This window comes from Nelumbo nucifera, chromosome 6 (genome assembly GCF_055504915.1).
Source record: "Nelumbo nucifera cultivar China Antique chromosome 6, China Antique-T2T, whole genome shotgun sequence".
NCBI lineage: Eukaryota > Viridiplantae > Streptophyta > Magnoliopsida > Proteales > Nelumbonaceae > Nelumbo > Nelumbo nucifera.
Window position 1 is genome coordinate 49,666,994 of NC_142654.1, and position 22,630 is coordinate 49,689,623.

Here is a 22,630-nt window from a genome sequence, read left to right on the forward strand (position 1 = left end):
TTAGATCTGAAACACATTTTTGTCTAGTTATTTCTTTGCTTTTAGTTATTGTTTCCTTCTATCATATTTCATGTTTTTTTTTTCTCTTTTTCTTTGAAGATAACCGATTCAGTGCTAAGGTAGAAAACAATGAAAAGTATATTCTTTTGAAGGGTAGTTTTAACATTTTCAGTAGATAACTAACGGTTGACTAACGGTAGGGATCAACTTGACACTTTTTGAAAGTTTAGGTACTGCAGTGACACATTTGAAAATTCGAATACTAACTTGACACTACCCCCAAAGTTCAGTGTACTAAAGTTGAAGTTTTCCAATTACTTTTCTAGCAAAAAAAAAAAAGGGGGGAGAATTTTCTCAAAAAAAAAATGGAGAATATTTATAGAAAGAGCGTGCATTGGTTCAAACCGTAATCCATCCATTGTTCCTTCTCCGTTGGTGGTAGACAAAATCAACGTCAATCTCCATGGCCTCGATTCACCATGAAAATAGCAGCAGCAGGAAAGAAAACCTAACACACAGCAATACCAACAAGTTTACTTTTTTTGTGCAATCCGCCTCCTCCAATTTATTTTCTCTATTTACCCTTAACAATAAAAACAAGAGCTACAGTGCTACGACGATGACGACGACAACAGCTTCAGCTTCACGCTGTGACGACTCATCACGTCCATTCTCGACTTCCTCTGCCATATGCGTGCCATTCCTGTTTGCAAATTCTCTACCGCCACCATTACCTTCTCCTTCTATCGCAGCTGTCTGCTCCTCCTCACCGCATTCGAACGAGAGCAATTCCTTCTCTTCGGCTTCGGCAATGAAGGGCATGTCTTCTGGTGCTTCGAGGTTCCCTTCCACTGTCAGGATTGCCGGTCTCAGTTCAACTCCAAAGCGCGGTGGTCCTGCCTTTGTAGGCCAGGTCTTCAGCATGTGTGACCTTTCTGGCACCGGTCTCATGGCAGTCTCTACTCGAATTGAAATTCCTTTCCTTTCCCAAAGGTCGGCCTGCTTTTATCAATCCACCGATATCCTGTATCGTAATTTGCTTTGCCTTGCACCTCAATTTTTACCGTATAACAAGTAATTGATTAATGCTTTTCTATTGCTGATTTATTAGTTCGTAGTTTCTTCATTCCATGTTGTATCTCCAGAAGGAGGAGATGAATGAAAGAAGATGAGAGGAAGCCCCAAAAAGAAGGGGGAAATATAGATTAAAAATATCAACAAATAATATAGATTATTTTAATCTTATCATCTACTGTCTTTGCTACATATCCTACAATAGTCCTGTCCTTGTTGCAGAGCAATGCTCTTTCCTCCCTTATCATTGACAACTTCTGCCCCCTTTCATCTTCGGTTTTAAATTTTAATTGACTCTCACTTCTGTTTCTTGTCTAAATTTCTGTTTGTCTGCTAATTGTTTGTTCTGTCAATATTCATCCTCATTTTATCCAAGCATGAGAACATGGGTTCGAGTCTGAGAATGGGTACTGCGTGAAAAAAAAAGATGCCAGAGGTTAGGTCCATATCCAGTCCACCCCTCCCATTATTCTAAGGCCCCAGATTGCTAGGAAACATTTTGTAATGGGCTTTTAATTTATCCAACATAGTGACTTTTTCCATTAAATTAAAGTCTTTGAGTAAGCCAGCAGCTATAGAGCTTAAGTACTTCCCCTCAGCCTCCCTACATTAAATCAGAAAACCTATGAATAACATTTTGAGTAGAACAACTTGGGAGAAAAATTAACACACTGTTCTAGTGTAGCTCGTTGCATTCAGCCTTTCTGTTTTGGATTTTGAATTCCTTAGATACTGCTCGAAGTAGAAACTTATAAAATGATATTGAGTAAAACAACTTACAGTCAACTATTGCAGTTTACCTATATTGGAAAAGAATTTAAGAAAAGGAGAATACTGGATTTAACCTATTTTGGAAAAGAATAAACATTATACCTTTTTTCAAGGAAGTATTAGATGGCATCAGACAACCCAAAATCAACAAATAACCATGGCATAAAAGCTTTAAAAAGACTTCCTTCCTCTAAGATAACTTCTGTAGTTCTGTCATTACCAGATTAGATTTATTAACTAATGGCCCAGATTTGAAGTCTTCAAATGCCAAGGAAGGTTGAAGGTAATTAAACTCCTAATTACTTAATTCAAACTTGCTAGACACTTCTAAAAATAGTAGAATTTCTTATTCCTTTGACTAAACTTTAAACTAAAAGACTCTAAACAATACATGTGTGACATAGAAATAGTCCTCTCATTTGAAACATTTGTTCACATGAAAATCATTTGTATAGCTGGTTCTAATGGAAGAAAAAGATATTTATCATGCAGCTGTGCAGAAAGGTCATCATTTGTATAGCATGTTCTAATGGAAGAAAAAGATATTTCTCATGCAGCTGTCAGAAAGGCCATGAGACTGTCAAGTGTTAAGTACCTTTTATTTCTTGTAAGTGTGCCTTAGATGTCTTGAATTACTTCATGCCTCTTTTTGACATGCATCAGATTCTGACTAGAGATGACATTAGAGGAATCTCAGTTGATAAGGTTGTCAAATTGATGGTAGGCACTTGCTTTTAAGATCTGGAGAGAGACCATTTTATACAGTTCCCTTCTTCCTAATGGCTGTTAAGCCTAATTTCAATGGTTACTCACTGTGGAACCCATGAACCTCTCTAGTTGGTGGAAATTTTGGGTACAGGGAGATAACCTTATCAAGGCGTATTATGGCTCAATCATCATGGAGACTCAATTCATTTAGAAATCCCTTTCCTTCTCTATGGCACCGTACTTTTTTTCTTTATTGATCAATATGGGTCATACTTATTTTCTTCTTAGGCATTGAGAAAGTGGAGGTTCAGGGTTATTCTCAGGTTGTAATTGGGTGGATTATTGATGATTCTGCTGTTCTTAGTCTTATATTGTCCCATTAGAGAGGCCACAGCCTTGATGCCCAGATAGAACAGCTCATTCAATTTGATCTCAGGCTTGGTCAATTTACTAGCTAATAGTTTGAGTAGGAGTGAAGTTGGACTGTGGGAGAGCTAAGTTGTACTGGGATTATTCTGTATTAGCTTTTTGTTCCTTACAGTGAGTTGTGTTATTTTGTTTCTTTTTTTCCCTTTCTTCTTTGGGTAGGGGTCCTCATATATAGGGTCTCCTTTTCTGTTGCCTGCTTGTTTTGGCTGTTACTAAGCTTTCCTAATAAAGTTTTTGTTGGTCCACAATCTTGAAAGACTTTGAAGGTTGAAATACAATCATCTCAGGTGCCAATAGGAGGATACTCTTTAACTCTTCTATTGATGTGTAGAAAATTACACATGTAAATGGTTACTCATGGTCTCTCCTCGTTAATCATGTCAAGAGTTATAGTTTCTTTGGATATTCCCTCTTTCTGTGATGTATTTTATATAAAAAGGGAACTTTTCCAGTACAGATATAATACAAGGCCGTTACCCAATGTTGGTCCCAGTTATCTGGTATTGGGATGGGTGAACTAGATATGGGCCTATACAAAGACAATTCAATATTATAATTGGAAGGACTCAATAGAAAGTAAGCTAAAGATGGTAGAACCTTAATATGACACTTGTTGGACCTATATTGCCATTTGCAGTTGCATGGTAACCCCCTAAGGCTATGAAAGTAAGAATCAGTCATTGCGTATTAGCATGGCAGGAATTCAGGGGTGTGTCTATGGCTGATCTCATAAGAGGATGGAACATCATTGCTGGTTTCTCAAATTTCTTGTCACCAAGGATTGTTATCTGGACTCCCCCAATTGCAGGTGGATAATATTGATGGTTGTAGCTTGGGTAACCCAGGAGAGTGTGGAATTGGTAAGAGATGGTATCATGGTAGTGAAAAATTAATTTGCAGTTTGTAGATGATGTCTTGGTTTTTTTTGTGATAGTGACTATAGAGGTGGGGTGGAAAATCTGAAGTTGGTGGTGGAGCTTTTTGAGAGATTGTCCAAGTTGGTCTAAGAGTTTAATAGATGGAATGAACATAGAAGAAGATGACTTTAGGGCTATGGCAAAGTCTTTAGGTTGTGAGAGGAGAGAGTGGCCTATGAAATACTTAGGATTACCCTTAGCCCTTAGGTGACAACCCTAGATCTGCTAGATTTTGGACCCCAGTGGTGGAGAGTGTGGAGAATAGGTTAGCTGGGTGGAAGAGGAGCTATATTTCGCAGGTGGGTGGGGGGAGGGGACTAACTCATAGTTTTCAAGGCACCAAGGTGAGGCTAGGCGACAGGGGGGGTGCCTTGTCGCCTAGGCAATGGATTTTTTTTTTTTAAGTAAAAACCACATATCCTAGGGTAGTTCCCTAGGTTCCATAACCATCTTTCCTTAATAACTACCCATAATTTTCATAAGAAAATTATAAACTGAAGTTTAGAAAATCAACATATTTATGAGAAGAAAAAGAAGAAAGAAAAGAAAATTCAAAAAATATAGGAGCTGAACCCCTATTTTTGTTATAGGAAAAGAAGAAAAGAAGAGGTGGAAGAAGATGTGTTGATTAGACAAAATTTTAAGTTCTTTCCTTACTTATTGGTTCTGATTTTGATGTCTTTGAGGGTATATATACAAAACTGCTTGGTGACTGGGCAAGGTGAGCCTCCAAGGGCGCCTTGACAACTATGGACTAACTCTTATTAAGTCCACCCTCACCAACCTCCTAGTGTACTACATGTCAGTATTTAGGATGCAGGATGCCCCAAGAGGTAGTGAGGAAATTGAAAAAAAAAATAATGAGAGATTTTCTTTGGGAGCCGAGGGAAAGAAAGAAAGATCATCTAGTAAGATGGGAGAAGGTGGTGAAATTAAAGGTAAGATCGGAGGTGGTGGTAAGATGGTTAAAGGAAGACAAGACTGGAATGTGGAACTATAGCAATGAAAGGAAAAAAATCAAATGGCTAAGGACATTGAGATAGTAGAGCCTGTGAAAGACTTAGAAGGAGTACAAGAAAAAGAAATTGTCAGAGATGGCGAAGGAGGGATGAGTACTTCTGGACTTAGAGGGGGAAGATTGCAAGATACTAAAGGAGTTACTGTTCACAGAAAAGAGGCAGATATGGTTGGGGAAAAAGAGGATTTAGAAGGAAATCAAATCCAGAATAGACCTGAAAGTGTGGAGGTGGAGAGGGAACTAGCTAAGGGGAAGGAAGTAATAGAAGGGGTTGGGAAGATTATAAAAAGTGGAGAAACACAGACTACAAGGGACCCGGTGATGGAACTGGCTGACAAGATGGGATTGAAGGTGGAAAAGCTAAGGAAGTGAGACCTAAAAATAAAGAAAATAAAGCAAAGGGAGGTAAGAGGAGAAGAAAGCTAAATGAAGTTGAAAGAGTCATTAATGATGTGGAAGGAGATAAGGAATTCAGCGCTAGAGGAAGAAGGAAAGGAGGCCTTTAGGATAGGTGAGGGTTGGTTGCAGTCTTGTAGTGATCATGGAGATTATTAGTTGGAATATAAGGGGGTTAGGGAGTGCCACTAAAAGAAGAGCAATTAAAGAGGTGTTAAGGAAGGAGAGTTCAGATTTTGTCTTGATCCAAGAATCCAAAATTCAGGAAGTAGATAGGAAATGGATTAGAAGTCTTTGGGCAGAGAGGAATATCAGTTGGAGTTCTGCTCCATCTTGGGGTGCTTCAGGGGGCATAATTACAATTTGGAAAGAAGAGCTAGTTCAATGCTTGGAAGAGCTGGTGGGCAACTTTTTAGTGTCTATTAAATTAAGGAACCTACGGGATGGTTTTGAATGGGTCCTCATGAGTGTCTATGGGCCAAACTCCTATAGAGAAAGGAACAAGATGTGGGAGGAGTTGGGGGACTTTGGGAAGGGCCTTGGTGTTTAGGAGGAGACTTCAGTGTTGTCAGATATGTGGATGAATCAAATGGAGGTAGACAATGGATTACTTCAAGCACGAGAAAATTCAATACCTTTATTGAAGCCTTTGAGTTGAAAGAGATTCCATTGGGGCAATCTTGCTATACCTGGTCAAACCTTCAAGCCAATCCCATTTGTTCTAAGCTTGATAGATTTCTAGTGTCTCTTGATTGGGAAGAGCATTGGTTAGGTTTACTATGCAATGCAATTCTGCTGTTGACCATCAAAGAAAGGGGTGCAAACTGGGTACCTGACTTGAAGAATTTACACATGAAATTTTAACAATTTCCCAACTTGAGACCTCCCAAGTTGCACCCCTAATGATTAAAAGAGCTCAATATGAATTCATGTCAAACTGGTCTAACAGCTGCAATACTGTAAGGAAGACCTTATGACATCTAAATGTGCCTGTTTAGGCTAGATATGGGTTTGGACCTTGTGGCAGGAATTTGTGGGTACTGTTGCTTTGTTCATTAAAATGCACAGTTGATTTGAAGCTGAAACTATCCTTTACAATGCAATTTCTGGAGACTAAGAATGACCCTGTGACAATCAATGGCCTCCCCTTGAGGGGCTAGAATGAAGATTGGACAGGGCAGCAAACTTTAGGCACTGCTGCTTGGTTTTGCATTAGAAATCCTACTTGATCTGAAACTGGAATTGTCCTTTCTTGATTTTTGGGGACGTGCTATCCCCCGTTCTGTGTAGCCCCTTCTGGTTCTATCAAAAAAAAAAAAGGAACTGTCCTTTCTCTGTCAGAAAGTTATTTAAAGTCACAAGTACAACAACCCTTTGATTCATTGTCAGGCTTTCCATGTACATCTTTTGATCTAGAATCAAGTCTAGGCTTTGGAACAAATGAATTAGACATTTCAATGGAACCTCGTCTTAAGCAATTAAGATTCATAGTATGCTGATTTTAAACTCAAACTAATTGGGTAAAGGTCATACTGGTTTGCTAGGATTCTTGTTCAATTACAGCAATCTAGAAACAGATGGATTAGATTTTTGTTCAATTCCTCTCTCTGTTTCTCTTCACCTCCTTCTCTTCTATCTGTAGAACACCAGAATGGATGAAGAAAATCTTTGCCATGTTTACCAAGAGTGGGAAGAATGGTCCTGTATTTCGCTTTTTCCTGGATTTAGGTGATGCAGGTTGGTTTCTCTTCCTCTAATACCTAGACATTTATGACCTTTTCCATAAAATCGAATATAATTGACTTTTTTTACTGATATAACACAAGTACACAACTACTTTGGTCTCACAACTTTCACCGTCTCCATTATACTAAGACATTGATCCTTGTCCTATTTTTGGTGCATTACATTTATGTGATTATTTTCATTGACCCATTCTGTATTCTAATATGTTATTTTACCTTAGTTGCATATGTTAAACGGCTGAACATTCCAACTGGTGTGGTTGGTGCTTGTCGTCTTGATTTAGCATATGAACATTTCAAGGTATGGCTCTGCTGGAGTTATTCTTACCTGTTTGCTGGAATTTATCTATTCATCTGGTTTTATGAATTAACCTTGAACTTGATGTTTGAATAGATAATTCATTTATGGGTAAATTACAGATTACTATCCACTACTTTGGGAGTAGTGGAAATTACCCCCCTGAACTTTCAGATTCTGACAATGACCTCCCTCTCCGTTAAGTTGGGTGATAGAAGTTAATTTACCAAAATATCCACTTGAGAAAATTCTATAAAATGGAAATTGCAATTAATAAACCAAAGAAACTTCTATAAAAACCTGGAATTGCAACAAACACAACATGCAATTAATATCAACTAAACCGGTAACAAATGGAAATTGAAAAAAAAATCAAAACTGAACCCTGACGCTCTATTTTAGAAACTCATTGGAAAAGGGTAATTTTGGGATTTAGAAATGTTTAAACAGTCACAGGAGAATCTTTTTCAAAGTATACAGACAGAATGCTAATGGAGAGGGGTCTTTTTTAAATCTGAGAGTTCAGGGGAGAATTGTCATTATCCCCAAAGTATAGTGTAGTAATCTGTAATTTACCCTTTATTTATTGTAGGTTGTAGCTATGACTTTTAGTTTAAACAGTTTAGCCTATTTAGGACTTGAACATGCAAGGCAACTGAAAGATTCTAGTGATTTCTTTAATTATTTTGCAGCGGAAAAATAAAAATATTTAGAATCTTGATAAACCAAGATCACATCCATGGTTGTGTACAAAACCCTAGTTTATAAAATTATTTAAACTGTCAAGAAATTTGCTTTGGTTCTCTCTTGTAGCCTCGCAAATATTTGGTCTCCAAGATAGTCCACGCAAAGTAGTAGCAGATCAAAGCTCTAGTTCCCCTAGTAGAAAGGAAGAGGGAGAAAGAGTTGGGCAACTTGAGGAATTGTGCTAACGATCCTATCAATTAGGTAGAAAGAAAGTCTCTCATAAAACCCTAGGGCCGCCCCATGCACTCCTTATTTAGAGGTAGTCTCCTATTGCAATTAGGAGAGATTATCTCGTAAGTTTCCCATAATTGCAATTAGGTCCCCCCACTAAGACCCCTCTTAGTGATTACACCCTTCTCTCATACTTTTTCTACATTTTGCCCCTTAATGTGTGTGACCTCTTAGGTTCAATACTATTAGGTAGTGGCAAATGATGCCAAACTCCTTTAGCATCCCAAATGGAACTCCTTCCATTTGAATTGAACTATATCTCTTTTAGTTCTCCCTTGGATGTGAATAATTGATCTGAAGGGATGGGAGATCCATCATATGGATGGCCGAACCCTACAGGAAGGTTGGGCGAAATTTCAAAAATTTCTTTGCCCCCATCCGGGAATCCTATTCCCAATTTAGAAAACTGCATTTTCAAGGTTCGTTCTTGTAACCAAACCGGACCAAATCTGAAACCAAGATTAGGGAGGGATATACTTGATACGGAATTCACGCAAAAAGCTCTTCCCAACGTAGGTGTTCACGCTCAAAGAGTGTACCAAATCCTCCCTTCACTGAAGATGACACAACTTAGGATGAGGCAGGATCAGCAGGTAGTTCTTCACCAAGAACCTCTGATTCTTTAGCAAGAATCGAATGAGGTAAGTGAGCACAACTTTAGAATTGTTTCTTCTAGCAAGAAACAATATCAAGATCCAATCTTGATCATTTCCAAGAAATGGAGATCGAACAGGGTAGGGCGGCAAGAGCAGGGAGAAAAAGAACTGAAGGCAGAAATAGTCAAACTGAGTTGTCTTCTCTGTGTTGTGTGTCTTTCAGGTCTGTCTTGCTCTCTATTTATAGCCTTAAAGAGACAACCTCCTAATCTGATTAAGAGTTTTCTGATCCAAATCTTTATTTGAATCTAGATTCTTTAAGTGATAAGGATTTGGATCTGAACTCTTTAAGTGATAAGGATAATCCCTTATTTTATTTGCAGATAAAGATCAACTATTCCTAATCAAATTAGGAGTTCCTTGATCCAAATCTTTATTTGGATCTAGACTCTTTAAGTGGATAAGAGTTAACCTCTTATCCTTATCTGCTGATCCATACCCAGATTTGCCCCTATTTAATTAATCCAATTAACCCAGTTCGAAATGGGCTTTAGGTCCATTAAGCTTTCAAGCTCACTTCCTTTTAATGCTAACTAGCTTGGCTCTCTTTGTATGGCGTGGGACCCTGTCATTGATCTACACATCAGCCACATGGGTTCAACCTATCCTCTGTTACAAGGCCTGGCCGAATTCACTACTGAATACAGTGAACCCCTGAGTCCATCACTATGGGCTCTTAATGGGCCCAACATTTATACTAAATGGTCATTGGGTCCAGCCATCTTATGAAGGCCCAAGGACTGTGGGTAGATGCAAGATTAGCCCGTCAGGTATAACCCTTAATGGTCTTACACTTAACCTCTCAGCCCTTAATGATCAAACACTGCTTGACAAGAGAGGACCTCTCCCTCGGCTGCAAGGTACAGTGCTACACTCTCTACTCACATGGATCCTAGGAATTAAAACCTTTTGCAAGCAATTTGAAACCATAATATATATAAGTATATCTCTATATAAATATATTTTGCAAAACCAAATTTCAAACACATTTGAAATCCACTACCGGCAGTTTAGGTTTCCATCAAAGAGAGTGCATTTTCCCGATCATTCACTTTGTCCGACAAAGGGGCTGATCCTGTCACTATGATCACCCACTCAGATGAATTTTCGGACTGTCCCAACATACCCAGGTTTTGACCCCCTCTAAGGATCTCACTGATTGGCATATCAAAGACAGCCCAATCCGACACCCAGTGCAGTACCATAATCGAGTCTAGGGGTCAGGTGTAACATTTCAGTTTTGCCCATCTGTCTCCAAGGTCCAGGGCAATATCAGAATTTAGTCCGATTCAGGATTTCAAGAAAACCCACACTGCATGTACCTCAGGTCTCACCCTGGCAGCTGAGACAAGCCACCCCAACCAACTTGGCGGCACATCAGTGTCAACCTTGGCAGAATAAATCTCCCTAGATCTAACACGAGTTTCATATGTGTCCAGTTTAAGGGTATTACACAGAAACAAACCACAATAACATGAATCAAATATGCACTTTATTAATTTACAATAAATGTCATAATGTACATCATGCTGATGGGAGCTAAGGGCATACACTGTCTAACATGATCACTATTCATAGGGGTTCCACAGATCATGAGTGACACCTAGTAGTATGTCATAACCACCCTAATAGTTTGAATTTGGCAGATTGAATCTTTCCATCTATAGTCACCATGCAGTCGGGTCCATACAATGCCCTGAAAGAGCAAAGGGCCATGGTACTGGTTCAACCATATGTCTCATTGACTTGATGATGACTTATATGGTGACACTTGGAATCCTTTCCATAAATCATATTGCCTTGACCAAGGGTTTCTTGAGTCACACCAATCTTATTTGCATAGGACATACTCCCTCATGGAGAGTGATACGTTCCATTTTGTGCATTCACATACTTCCATGCATAAGACACTATAGCTGACATGTGCACAAGGTTCAAAATTTCGATACGATATGCCCTGTATAGTGTATCGGGAACTGTCTGAAACCCCAAATAAGGGGTGTTTCGGACTTTGACTATTTTCAGGGGGTAGGCATGCTAATAAAGTAGTGAAACATCCAATATGCCTGTTCGTGCATATCAATACTTTAAACCATGCATGTGCTTGCTTAAATTCCTTGGTTGGGGCATAAGTGTTTGCACCATTAAATTGTAGCACCTCATACACAAGATATCCATGATGCCTCAGGTCTAAGAGTCATCTATATGACTATGATGATAGAATCAGTTGTTGACAATAAACTCATGTAACTATTCTACTAATGGGTCAAGTTTAGTGAACTTGTTCTCTAACAAGCACCCACATATTTGTTTTAGTGTCTCCACACAAGTGACTTGAGATTCATCACCCCTTAAGGCAAGCATAATATGTGTCTATGTGTTCAGATTATCAAAACCCTCTTGATAATCTTATGACTGAAAACTATTTTAGGATCTTGTACCAAGGACAAGCATATCTCAAATTCTTAATACAATTAAGAACATACCAACTTGATAAACTTGACAAAGATAATATGGACTATTCATGTAATTATAAACAAAAAGACATGGATGAAAGCTGCCCAATTTGTATTAAAGTATGAATAGTACAAGATTTCCCTTTTACACTATCACTAGATTAGTTTTAGGGCATATGACTAACAACAACATCCTTCATATTGATAACATAATGCTCTAACCAATTTAAATAACATGGTTTTATTTCTTTCAGAACTTAAAATTTGTATATTGGTACCTATCTTTCTGCTACTGCCTATTGTTGCATATTAAGTCTTTCTTTTCTTCATAAGTGGCTCCTCATTTCTTTCAGGCATATGCTTCCTTGCACCTTGCTTGTTACTTGATTTTAGAACACTGCATCTATAATTTTGTATTTTCATTGTTCCATCAACATTGTAAACGAAGCAAACTATTTGATATATTTCATGTACTTGCATCATTTTCTTTCTGCACCTTGTTTTATTAGTCTATTATATGGTCCTTTTTCTTGGGTCCAAAGTTCAACATTTTTCACACTGTATACACAGGAAAAGCCCCATATGTTCCAATTTGTTCCAAATGAAAGACAGGTAAATACAGAAGTCACCTTTTGGTTTATCTTTTTTTTTTTTTTTTCCTTTATAGGAAACGGTAACTTTCATTAAGAAATTAACAAGATATTACAACTCCAGCATTCCTAAGCTGAAATGCTGAACCCACATTCATAACCATTGTTACAAAGCAACCCAGAAAAGTTCACTCCTGTTTGATCCTTGTTTGTCTAGAGCATCACCCAGGCCATTTGCCTGTGGTTCCAGATTTCATCCAGTTACTAATCATGAATCCCCTTCCACTTCAATCTGGTGTAGTCCCATCTGTTTAGCCAGTCTCAGACCTTGCAGCAGTGCTAACACCTCAACTCTTAACGAATCACCCACTCCTATAGGCCCCGAAAAAAGAGTCAGAATTTTGCCTTCACTGTCTCTAAAGACTCCTACACCTGAGGGACCTGGTTACCAAGGGAACTTCAATCAAAATCACCCATTCCTGAGGGCCCGGGGTTTATCTTTTTTTTCCTAATCAATAATAGAAGATTTCATTAATGATTAAAAAGGAGGAAAAGATATAAACAAGAGGAGAGGTAAACTTTCTTAACTCTCCTCAATTAAAACTTAAAACATTACAATTGAGCCCAAAACATTTGACTTCTTCCCACCCTTTGTTTTGCTAGATCATCAGCGAAGGCATTAATAGTTCTTTTAACCCAACTAAGTCTCACATCCATATTTTGTGTCAGCCACTTTAATTTCTTCCTCTCTATTGAAAATCTAAAATCCAGTTTCTTCCTTTTGTAGCCAGTCCAATACTAGCTTTGAATCACCTTCTATAATCAGCTTATTTAAGTTCATTTCCTTTTCCTTTTGCACTCCCTCCATAACAGCCATAATCTCAGCCCTTAAAGAGTCACCTACACCAATTGGACTTGTCAATAATTCTGCCTTCACCGTTTCTAAAAATACCTCCAATACCAGAAGGACCTGGGTTACCTACACTACTCCCATCAATGTTTAGCTTGATGTAATCATTAGCTGGTGGAAATGAAAGGGGGCTTGTAGTGATTTTGTGATGATCTGAACAAGCCACTTCCTTTCAGTTTTTCATAAAGTCATCTGTTGAGAAATCATCAAATAGCTCCAAAGACTTCACCCAATGAACCACTCTAATCATGATGGTCTTTATTATTGCCTCTCTGCTTCTTTCCTTATTTGAAAAAATTCTTGAATTCCTTTCTTCTTATATGGTCCAGCTCAATGCAGCCCTTAAGCACTTCCACAAAACTCTTCCCCTTTTCTTTGGCCACCTAAAGAAAGTAGAGGCAAATGAACTTTGCACATTAGGCAGGGGAGTCCACCTATGTCTGAATTTCAAGAAAAGTCCACCTATGCAAGCTTCTCCATCCTTGCATACAACACACCAATGTGGGGATAAGCACCAGTTAGGTCTTTTTTTTTGAAGTAGATCAAAAGTATTTATTCTTTTTAAGAAAACTTTCCAATAGAAACTTTTAATTCTTGGAGAAATAGGTTTGCTCCAAACCTCCTTTACAAGAAAAGGATGCCCCAAACTATTAAAGGGTTTAATTAGGGCTTTGAAGAACGAAGCATAAGAAAAGGCACCAAAGGAGGAGAGGGTCCAAATACGACTATCAGATTTAGTCCAAAAATTCCCATCAAAGATGCGAAACAAATCCAAAACACAATTTAATTCCGGACCCCTTACTTCTCAAACCCAAATCCCAATCAAAACTATTTCTTGAATTTGAAGGAACAAGGAAAGTATAGACAACCTCATCTTTGTATCTTGAAAGGGCAAACAACGAAGGAAATATGTCTTTCAAAGGAATTTATAAGGTTTCCAGAGCACAGATCATACCTGACAAAAGGCAGGAAAGAAGGCAAAATAGCATGGATGGCCTTCCAAGGGGAAGCTCTAGCAGCCTTAGTCGGTATACCAGCATCCCATCCATTAATAATAAGCCCATGAATGTTTATCCACAAGTAGTTTCCATAGCCACTTCACCAATAATGCCATATTCCTTTTTTTATAAATTACCTATGCCTAGACCACCAAACTCCTTACTTTCTACTAACCACTTCCCATCTACCTCTATGGTCCTTTCTCTCCTCCCTGGCTCCCATAGAAAGTCCCTCATCAACTTTTCCAATTTTCTTCCCCCACTCTCCAGCATCTTAAAAATAGACATGTAATAAACAGTCATGTTAGATAACTCTGATGAGTGTAGGAACAAGAACTCTGATGAATAACTCCAAAGGTATCAAAGTAATGGAAAGGCTCTTCTCAAAATATTCCTTTGCATTATCAGATCGGAATATTTTGATCCGAGTGTTAAACTGGGTAAGTATAAGTTCATGAAATTTTTGTACAATATTTGGTACATCATCCCGGGATTTCACAAGGTAAATCCAAGTGTAACAAGAGAAATAATCAATGAAAAGAATGAAATATTTGTTACCCCCCATAGCAGGTAAATGATATGGCCCTCACACATCAGAGTGCACAATATGGAAAGGAGAAACAAATCTTTTATTACGCACTGAAAAAGATTGTCTACAATGTTTTGCAAGTTCACATGACTCACAATGAAGATTGAAGACTCGATAGGGATATTTCCTTAAACATTTTTGGAAACAAATAACTCAAAGCTGAAAAAGACAAATGGCCAAATCTTAAATGACATGTCATGACTCTATCAACTGACTCTGATGAAACAGACTCCAAAGCTACTCCACTAGGTAATCCAGGACTTTGATCAGAGACATCCAGCAAATATATTCCATTCGCCTCATGGCCACTACCAATCGCCCTTTGAGATTTCAAGTCTTGAAAAACATAATAAGTAGGAAAGAAGGTTATGCTACAGTTCATTGGTTTTGTTAAAGTACTAACAGATAAAATGTTAGTGTTAAGTTTGGGAACATGAAGGATAGAGGATAATACAAGTGAGTTAGAGGCTCTAATATCCCCCTTGTTAGAGATGGGAGCAAGAGACCCATCAACAAGAGAAATCTTCTCTTTACCAGAGAGGAGCTGGTATGAACAAAAAAGGTTAGGTATGCTAGTCATATGGTCTGATGCACCATTATCTATGATCCAAGGAATTCTATGATTATTTGAGGCTGTAGCATGATTTGCAGAAGCACGAATACCTGAATGGGTAAAAGCGGATGTAGAGGTGGTGCTTGAGGAGGAAGTTGCAACAGTAGACTCCAAATGATTTATCAACTTCCCATATCTCTCAAACTCTGCCTTCACTATTGCCAGCTGTTCCACAGTAGATTTTTCTTCACTTTTAGATACTGTAGCAACATTTGCATTATTGGGATTTCCAAACTAACCACCTTTCTTAAAGTTGTTGTTCCGAAACCTCGCTAGAAGAAGATTTGGATGAAGTTTCTAACTAGAATCCTTCGTATGTTTCGGCTTCTTGCAATATTCACATATCACCTCATTTTTTTCATTTACCCCCTTTGGTTTTATTCCAACATGTGCAAAATGTCAACACTCTTGACCGAATAGAGAAAAGAACAAGAATAATCTTAGAGGTGTCAAGAATGAATGACCCCCACCTCAAAGAGTCTCTTGTATATTAAAAGATATGTACAATTACAAGAATGCCCATATAGGGCTGAAAGAGAAAAGAAGAATAAAATGTAAAATTAATATACAACAGGGACTATACTAATAAGATACATCAAGTTATAGAGTCTCCACACTCCCCCTCAAACTGATGCCTAGACATAAGCATTAGTTTGTCTATAAGAAAGAGATGTCGAACTCTAGTCATATCTTTGGTGAAGATATCGGCAATCTGCATGTCCGAATACATGAGGAAGCGATATAGACCTAGTAGTGAAAAGATCTCGGATAAAGTGGCAGTCCACCTCGATGTGCTTGGTCCTTTCATGGAAGACAGGGTTAGATGCAAACTAGATAGCACTCGTATTGTCTGCATAGAGAGGAATAGGAGTAGGAAGCTGAATTCCAAGATCCATAAAGAGAGATCGTAACCAAACAATCTCACTGCAAACCGAAGGCATGGCCCTATACTCTGCTTCAGTGGAAGACTTGGAAACTGTTTGTTGTTTCTTACACTTAAATGAGATGAGTGAATCACCCATAAAAACACACCACCCAGAAGTGGACCTACGAGTGTCTGGACAACCAACCCAATCCACATTAGCGTATGCTCTCAACTGAATAGGAGAGGAGGAGAAAAACAGTCCCTGAAAAGTTGTGTTTCTAACATATCGAATGATGCGATGAACAACAATCATATGAGGCTGACGAGGAGTAGAAACAAATTGACTAACAACCTGAACAACATGAGAAATATCAGACCGAGTCATAGTGAGATAATGAAGGACCCCACAAGCTGGCGATACAAGGCAGCATCAGGAAGTAGAGGACCTTCAGATTTAGATAGCTTTAGATTTACCTCCATAGGTGTATCAACATGCTTTTCATCATTAAGACCAACAAGTTTAACAAGGTCAGAGGCATACTTTTGCTGACAAACAAAATACCCTCGATCACTATGATGTACTTCCAATCCCAGGAAATAGGTGAGAGGGCTTAAGTCCTTCATGTGAAAGGAATTATGAAGTAATAGTTTCAATTCACGAATGCCCTCAACATCATTCCTAGTCAACAACATGTCATCAACATATAGTAGGAGAATGGTAATACCCTGAGGCCGTCGCCTAACAAAGAGAGAGTGATCGGAAGAACTTTGGCTATATCCAGCAACAACTACAACATCGCAAAAGCATTCAAACGATGCCCGGGGAGCTTGTCTTAGACCATATAAAGATTTTGAGGCAACATACTAAAGAAGGATCATTGTAGTATCCAAGAGGAGGCTTCATGTAGACCGTCTCCTTCAACTGACCATGAAGAAAGGCATTCTTTACATCAAGCTGGCATATAGTTCAAGACTGAATGGCAGACACTGCTAAAAGAACACGGACTGTGGTGACCTTTGCAACAGTAGTAAATGTTTCTTCATAGTTGACACCATACTCCTGACTATATCCCTGGGCAACTAAACGTGCTTTGTATCGATCAAGAGATCCATCAGATTTCAGCTTGATGTTGTAAACCCAACGACTCCCAACAATGGATGCATTTGGAGGAGCAGACACAAGGTCCCAAGTGTCATTCTCATGTAAAGCATGAATCTCTGCATCCATGGCTTCCTTCCAATGAGGGCTACTATTAGCTTCCTGGTAAGAGCGAGGAACATCTGTGTAGGATAGGACAACAGACAAAGAGCTATGGTTTAAAGGAAAACCATAGCGGTCAGGAGGTCTAGATATATGAGTAGAACGACAAAGAGGAACATAAGTATAAAGAGTGTCTGAAGTAGAGGTATCACTTACAGGAGCAGTGGTATGATGATGATCTGAACCGGAAGGAAGGAGAGTTGTAGGCGCAGGGGCTGGATCACGTAACTGCTTGCGAGAGAAGACGAGAAGGTCCTTCTCAGCAAAAGGAGGTGGAGCATCCTGTGAATCAAAGTTTGGCAAAATAGAAACAAACGGTGTAGACAGTCTAGCAATTCTAGCAAAAAAGGAAATGTGCTCAAGGAAAACAACATTACGTGATATACGAATGCGAAGAATAGAGGGACCATAACTGTAAAATCCCTATTTGATTCTAGGTAAAAGAAGGGTTCGGCCAAATGAGGAAAATCAGTCCTCTCTAGATGACCCACTTGTATTTATCTCAAAATAAGTTTTGGTTACAATAAAGACTATATTGCCCCTCATAAGTGATGGGACACACAACTTAGACCTGAATAAAACAGACCTTTCACTCTCACACAGATACACCCAAATGACCAAAATACCCCTGTTCTGTGAACTTTAACACTCCCCCTCAAGCTGGAGAGTATATGTCATATAGTCCCAGCTTGTCACAAATATAATTTACTCTGCCTCGAGACAATCCCTTTGTAAAGAGACCTGCCCACTGATTTCCCGAGCTCACATGAGATGTGGTTATCACTCCACTGATCACTTTCTCTCTTACAAAGTGACAATCAACCTCAATATGCTTGGTTCTCTCATGGAAGACTAGATTGGAAGAGATGTGAACAACTGCTTGGTTATCACAGTATAGTCTCATAGATTTGTCAACTGAGAATCCCATCTTTTGTAGCAAGTTCTTCAACCATACCAGTTCACATGTGGTATGAGTCATAGCTTTGTACTCAGCTTCTACACTACTTCTTCCCACCACTGTTTGTTTCTTGCTCTTCCAAGTTACAAGATTGCCACCAAGGTACAATACCCTGTAGTTGATCTCTTGTCTGATACAGAACCAGCCCAATTAACATTTGTATACCCTACTATCTCAAGGGGCCCTCCACTTTTATATAGCAAACCATGGCCCGGAGCACCCTTCAGGTACCTAACAATCCTTAGAATTGCTTCCCAATGAGGAAACCGAGGATGTTGCATAAACTGACTCACCATACTCATAGCTAATAATATATATGGTCGGGTAACGGTAAATTAATTCAACTTTCCCACCAACCTCCTGTATCTTCCAGGATCATCAAACTCCTCACCTGCATCAACACTCAACTTGACATTCAGTTCCATAGGAGTCTCTGTTGATTTAGCACCTAACAATCCTGTTTCTTCAAGTAGGTTAAGAACATATTTTCTTTGACATAAGTTAATTCGATGTCTTGACCTTGCAACTTTTATTCCCAGGAAGTACTTCAACTTACCCAAATCTTTCGTATTGAAGTGGTCTTGAAATTTCTTCAACCTGTCAATCCCATTACTGTCACTCCCAGTTATGACAATATCATCCACATACACCACTAGTAAGATTTTCCCATCTTTTGAGTCATGGCTAAACACAGAATGGTCTACCTTACACTGTTTCATCCCAAAGTTTTTCACTACTTCATTGAACCTGCCAAACCATGCTCGTGGAGATTGTTTCAGTCCATAAATTGCTTTTTTGAGTCTACAAACCTTACCATCCTCCCCTTGAGCAACAAACCCTGGTGGTTGCTCCATATACACCTCTTCAATGAGATCACCATGTAGGAAGGCATTTTTAATGTCTACTTGCAAAAGAGGCCAATCATACATAGCAGCTAAGGAAATCAGCACCTGAACTGAACCAATTTTAGCCACAGGAGAAAATATCTCCATATAGTCCATACCATACAATTGAGAATAGCCCTTGGTCACTAACCTAGCCTTCAATCGTTCCACACTGCCATTTGGGAGGTACTTCACTATGTAGACCCACTTACACCCAACCATGGTTTCAAATGTTGCCCGACATATGTTGATGTCGAGGCTCACCGACATGAAAATGGATGGTAATATAAAAATTACAATATTTCAGTCGACATTTCCTATATTTCGGAAATGTCGACCAAATCGGTCCAAATAACAAAAAAAAAGGCAGTTTTTCCTATTATGTCGACAAGATGTCGATAATGTCGACAGGATGTCGATAATGTTGACAAGATGTCGATAATGTCGACAGAATGTCAACTAATGTACATTAATATATTATATTATTATAATAAGTATATTAATATAAATTATTCTATTAATAATTTCTATTTAATATTTCAAATAAAATATTTATAAAAAAGAATTAACAAAATATAAAAACAAAAGAATAAATTAATTACTTTATAATATAAAACATAAAATATTTTTCAAGTAATCAAATATTAACTAGTTAGTATTTTTTAAAATATTTATTAAAATCAGAAAATGTTTATTAAATTTTTTAATAAATCATATTCTGCATTTAATGTAAAAAATCAGAATAAATTTATTAAGTTTTATACTAAATCATAATTTATTATAAGTTTAGTATTAAAAATCATAATAAATTCATTAAGTTTTATAAGAAATCAGAATTTATCATAATCTTAATACTACAAAAAGGAGAATCAGTTTATTAAATTTATAATAAAACATAATGTTTTATAACTTTAATATTTAAAAAATCAGAATAAATGTATTTCTATTTACTAGTGTGAAATAAATATATTAGAATTTATAATAAATCATAATTAAAAATAAGAAAAGAAAATATCAGATAACCTTGTAAAAACATCAAAATGCATAATAAATCAATAAATCGTCATTTACTAATTTGTTATTGATTTTGTTTCTTAGCTTTATATAATGGATGGGAATAAGATAATAGTCTAGAAATATGTATTAATGCTTCTTTTATCATTTTACAAAATATCATTGCATATTTCCACAATGTCTCTAATTTTTACAATATTTCCCCTTGACATTTCCGACATTTCCGACATATGTCCTATATTTTGGTAAGCGACATTTCCATCGACACCGACATTTTAAACCTTGCACCCAACAACATGCTTACCAGGAGGAAGAGCAGTGAGTTCCCATGTGGTTGTGTTGTAGAGTAGATAGTTCTTCTTTCATTGCTTGCTGCCACCTTAGGGAGGTAAGGGCTTCCTGGACAGTCTTGGGAATGGAAACAGATGATAGCAATGATATAAAGTTGCGATGAGGAGCAGAAAGGTGAGCAACGGAAACATAGTGGGAAATGGGATGAGAAGTAGAAGTGCGTTTACCTTTCCGCAAGGCAATAAGAAGATCAAGGTTCAAGGGAGAAGAAACAACCACAGGATCTGTCGACGAGGGTTGGATTGGAGGAGGGGCTGGTGCGCTTCTGTGAGTATACACTTGTTTGATTGGTGGCCTCTCAGTAGTAACTGGCACTAGAGGAGGAACTACAGGGGGAATTGCAACTGGAATGGGAACCACGGGAAGATGATCCTCAACAGGGACAGGAAGAGGAACTACAGGGGAAGGAGAAGGAACCATAGTGTTCAAGAAAAAATGAACAGATTCAAAGAAGGTGACATCGGGGCACACAAATGACTTATGGGAGTTAGGGTTATAGCACTTATACCCTTTCCGAGTCCTGGAGTATCCAAGGAAGATACACTTAGTAGCTCGTGCATCTAACTTCTCTAAACCAGGACCCAAATTTTGAACAAAGCAAACACACCCAAAGACTCTCTAGGTAAGAGGAAACGGGGACAAGGTGGGAAACAATACGGAGAAGGGGGATTGACTTCCAAGGATGGACATGGGCATCCGATTGATGAGAAGACATGATGTGAGGACAACATCACTCCAACAACGGTTTGGGACATTCATATTAAGCATCATAGACTGAGCAGTTGCAAGGAGACGTCGATTTTTGCGTTAAGCTACACCGTTATGTTGTGGGGTGTAGGAAACATGAGGTTTGATGAATTATCCCATGGTGCTCTAAGTATTGCTGAAATGGTGTTGAGATGTACTCTTTTGCATTATCAGAGTGAAGAATTTTAATATGAACACCAAACTGTGTACGTATTTCAGCATAAAATTTCAGAAAAATGGAGAACAATTCACTGTGATCTTTCATAAGATAAATCCATGTCATTCTTGAAAAGTCATCAACAAAAATTACAAAATACTTATAGCCATTGTATGACATCACTTTGATTGGACCCCAAACATCAGAGTGAACTAAAGAAAAATGACTCAAAACACGACTATCAACTCTCGGACTAAAAGAGACTCTGATGTTTCCCAAGCTGACACGCTTCACAATCCAACGATGAAAGATGACTCAAAGAAGGAACTGACAACTTCAAAGTTTTGAGAGAAGGATGACCAAGTTTGCAGTGCCATTGAAGAGGAGTAAGAGACGACTGAAAGGCTACTGGAGGGCCACCACCATCAAGGTAATACAGTCCACTTACCTCATGCCCTCCACCAATCTTCATCCCCGTCTTGAGATCCTGAAACACACAAGAAGAGGGATAAAAGGTTATGGAACAATTAAGTGACTTGGTTAATCTACTAACAGATATAAGGTTAAAAGGGAACTTAGGAACATATAAAACAGATGATAAGGATAAGGAGGAGAGATCAACATCACCAACACCACAAATGGGAGATGTAGAACCATTAGCAAGTGTAACTGTTTGAGATGTGGAGGATTGAGAAAGGGAAGAGAATACATTTGGAGTCCCAGACATATGGTTCGAGGCTCCGGAGTCAATGATCCAATGTGAAGGCTTGGAAGCCAAGCAAGCCATACCTAAATGGGCAAGGGTAGCTGTGTTTTGTTGAGAAGATGTCTGAAGGAATTGCTCATAAACTGCACGAGGTACACTCACCATCTCCTTCCCAGAAGCACTAGTAGATGTGGAGGGAGTTTGATTCGTTTGCTGATTTTCACTAACTGTAACACTGCCCCTAGTCACAGCACGGTTAGCCCAAGTGTTGGGTGGACCATGTAAATCATAGCAGAAATTAACAGTGTGCCCCTCTAATCCACAGTATGTACACTTCCCAGGAGCATTACTTCTTCCTTTACTACGACCTCCTCCTGAGTCTCGACCTCCACTCCGGCCAGATGAGGGAAATCAGTCCTCTCTAATCGACCCACTTGTATTTATCTCAAAATAAGTTTTGGTTACAAAAAAGACTATATTGCCCCTCATAAGTGATGGGACACACAACTTAGACCTTAATAAAACATACCTTTCACTCTCA

General features: G+C 38.4%; 1 protein-coding gene across 5 annotated transcripts in view; it reads left to right on the forward strand.

Annotated features, from left to right (window-relative positions):
* Positions 1–376: 376 nt before the first annotated feature.
* Positions 377–22,630, forward strand: part of LOC104613059 (uncharacterized) — a 43,223-nt gene continuing 20,969 nt past the window's right edge. Inside the window, exons 1-4 of one of the 5 annotated variants that reach the window (XR_016077613.1) lie at positions 377–993; positions 6,956–7,050; positions 7,280–7,359; positions 12,017–12,058. Coding sequence is in view for 3 of the 5 variants with exons in the window: in XM_010280752.3 (XP_010279054.1) it covers positions 464–993; positions 6,956–7,050; positions 7,280–7,359; positions 12,017–12,058 (747 nt within the window). In the remaining 2 variants the exon portion in view is untranslated. The remainder of the gene's footprint in view (positions 994–6,955; positions 7,051–7,279; positions 7,360–12,016; positions 12,059–22,630) is intronic. The other 4 variants (XR_737876.3, XM_010280752.3, XM_010280753.3 and 1 more) reach the window with 4 other exon arrangements.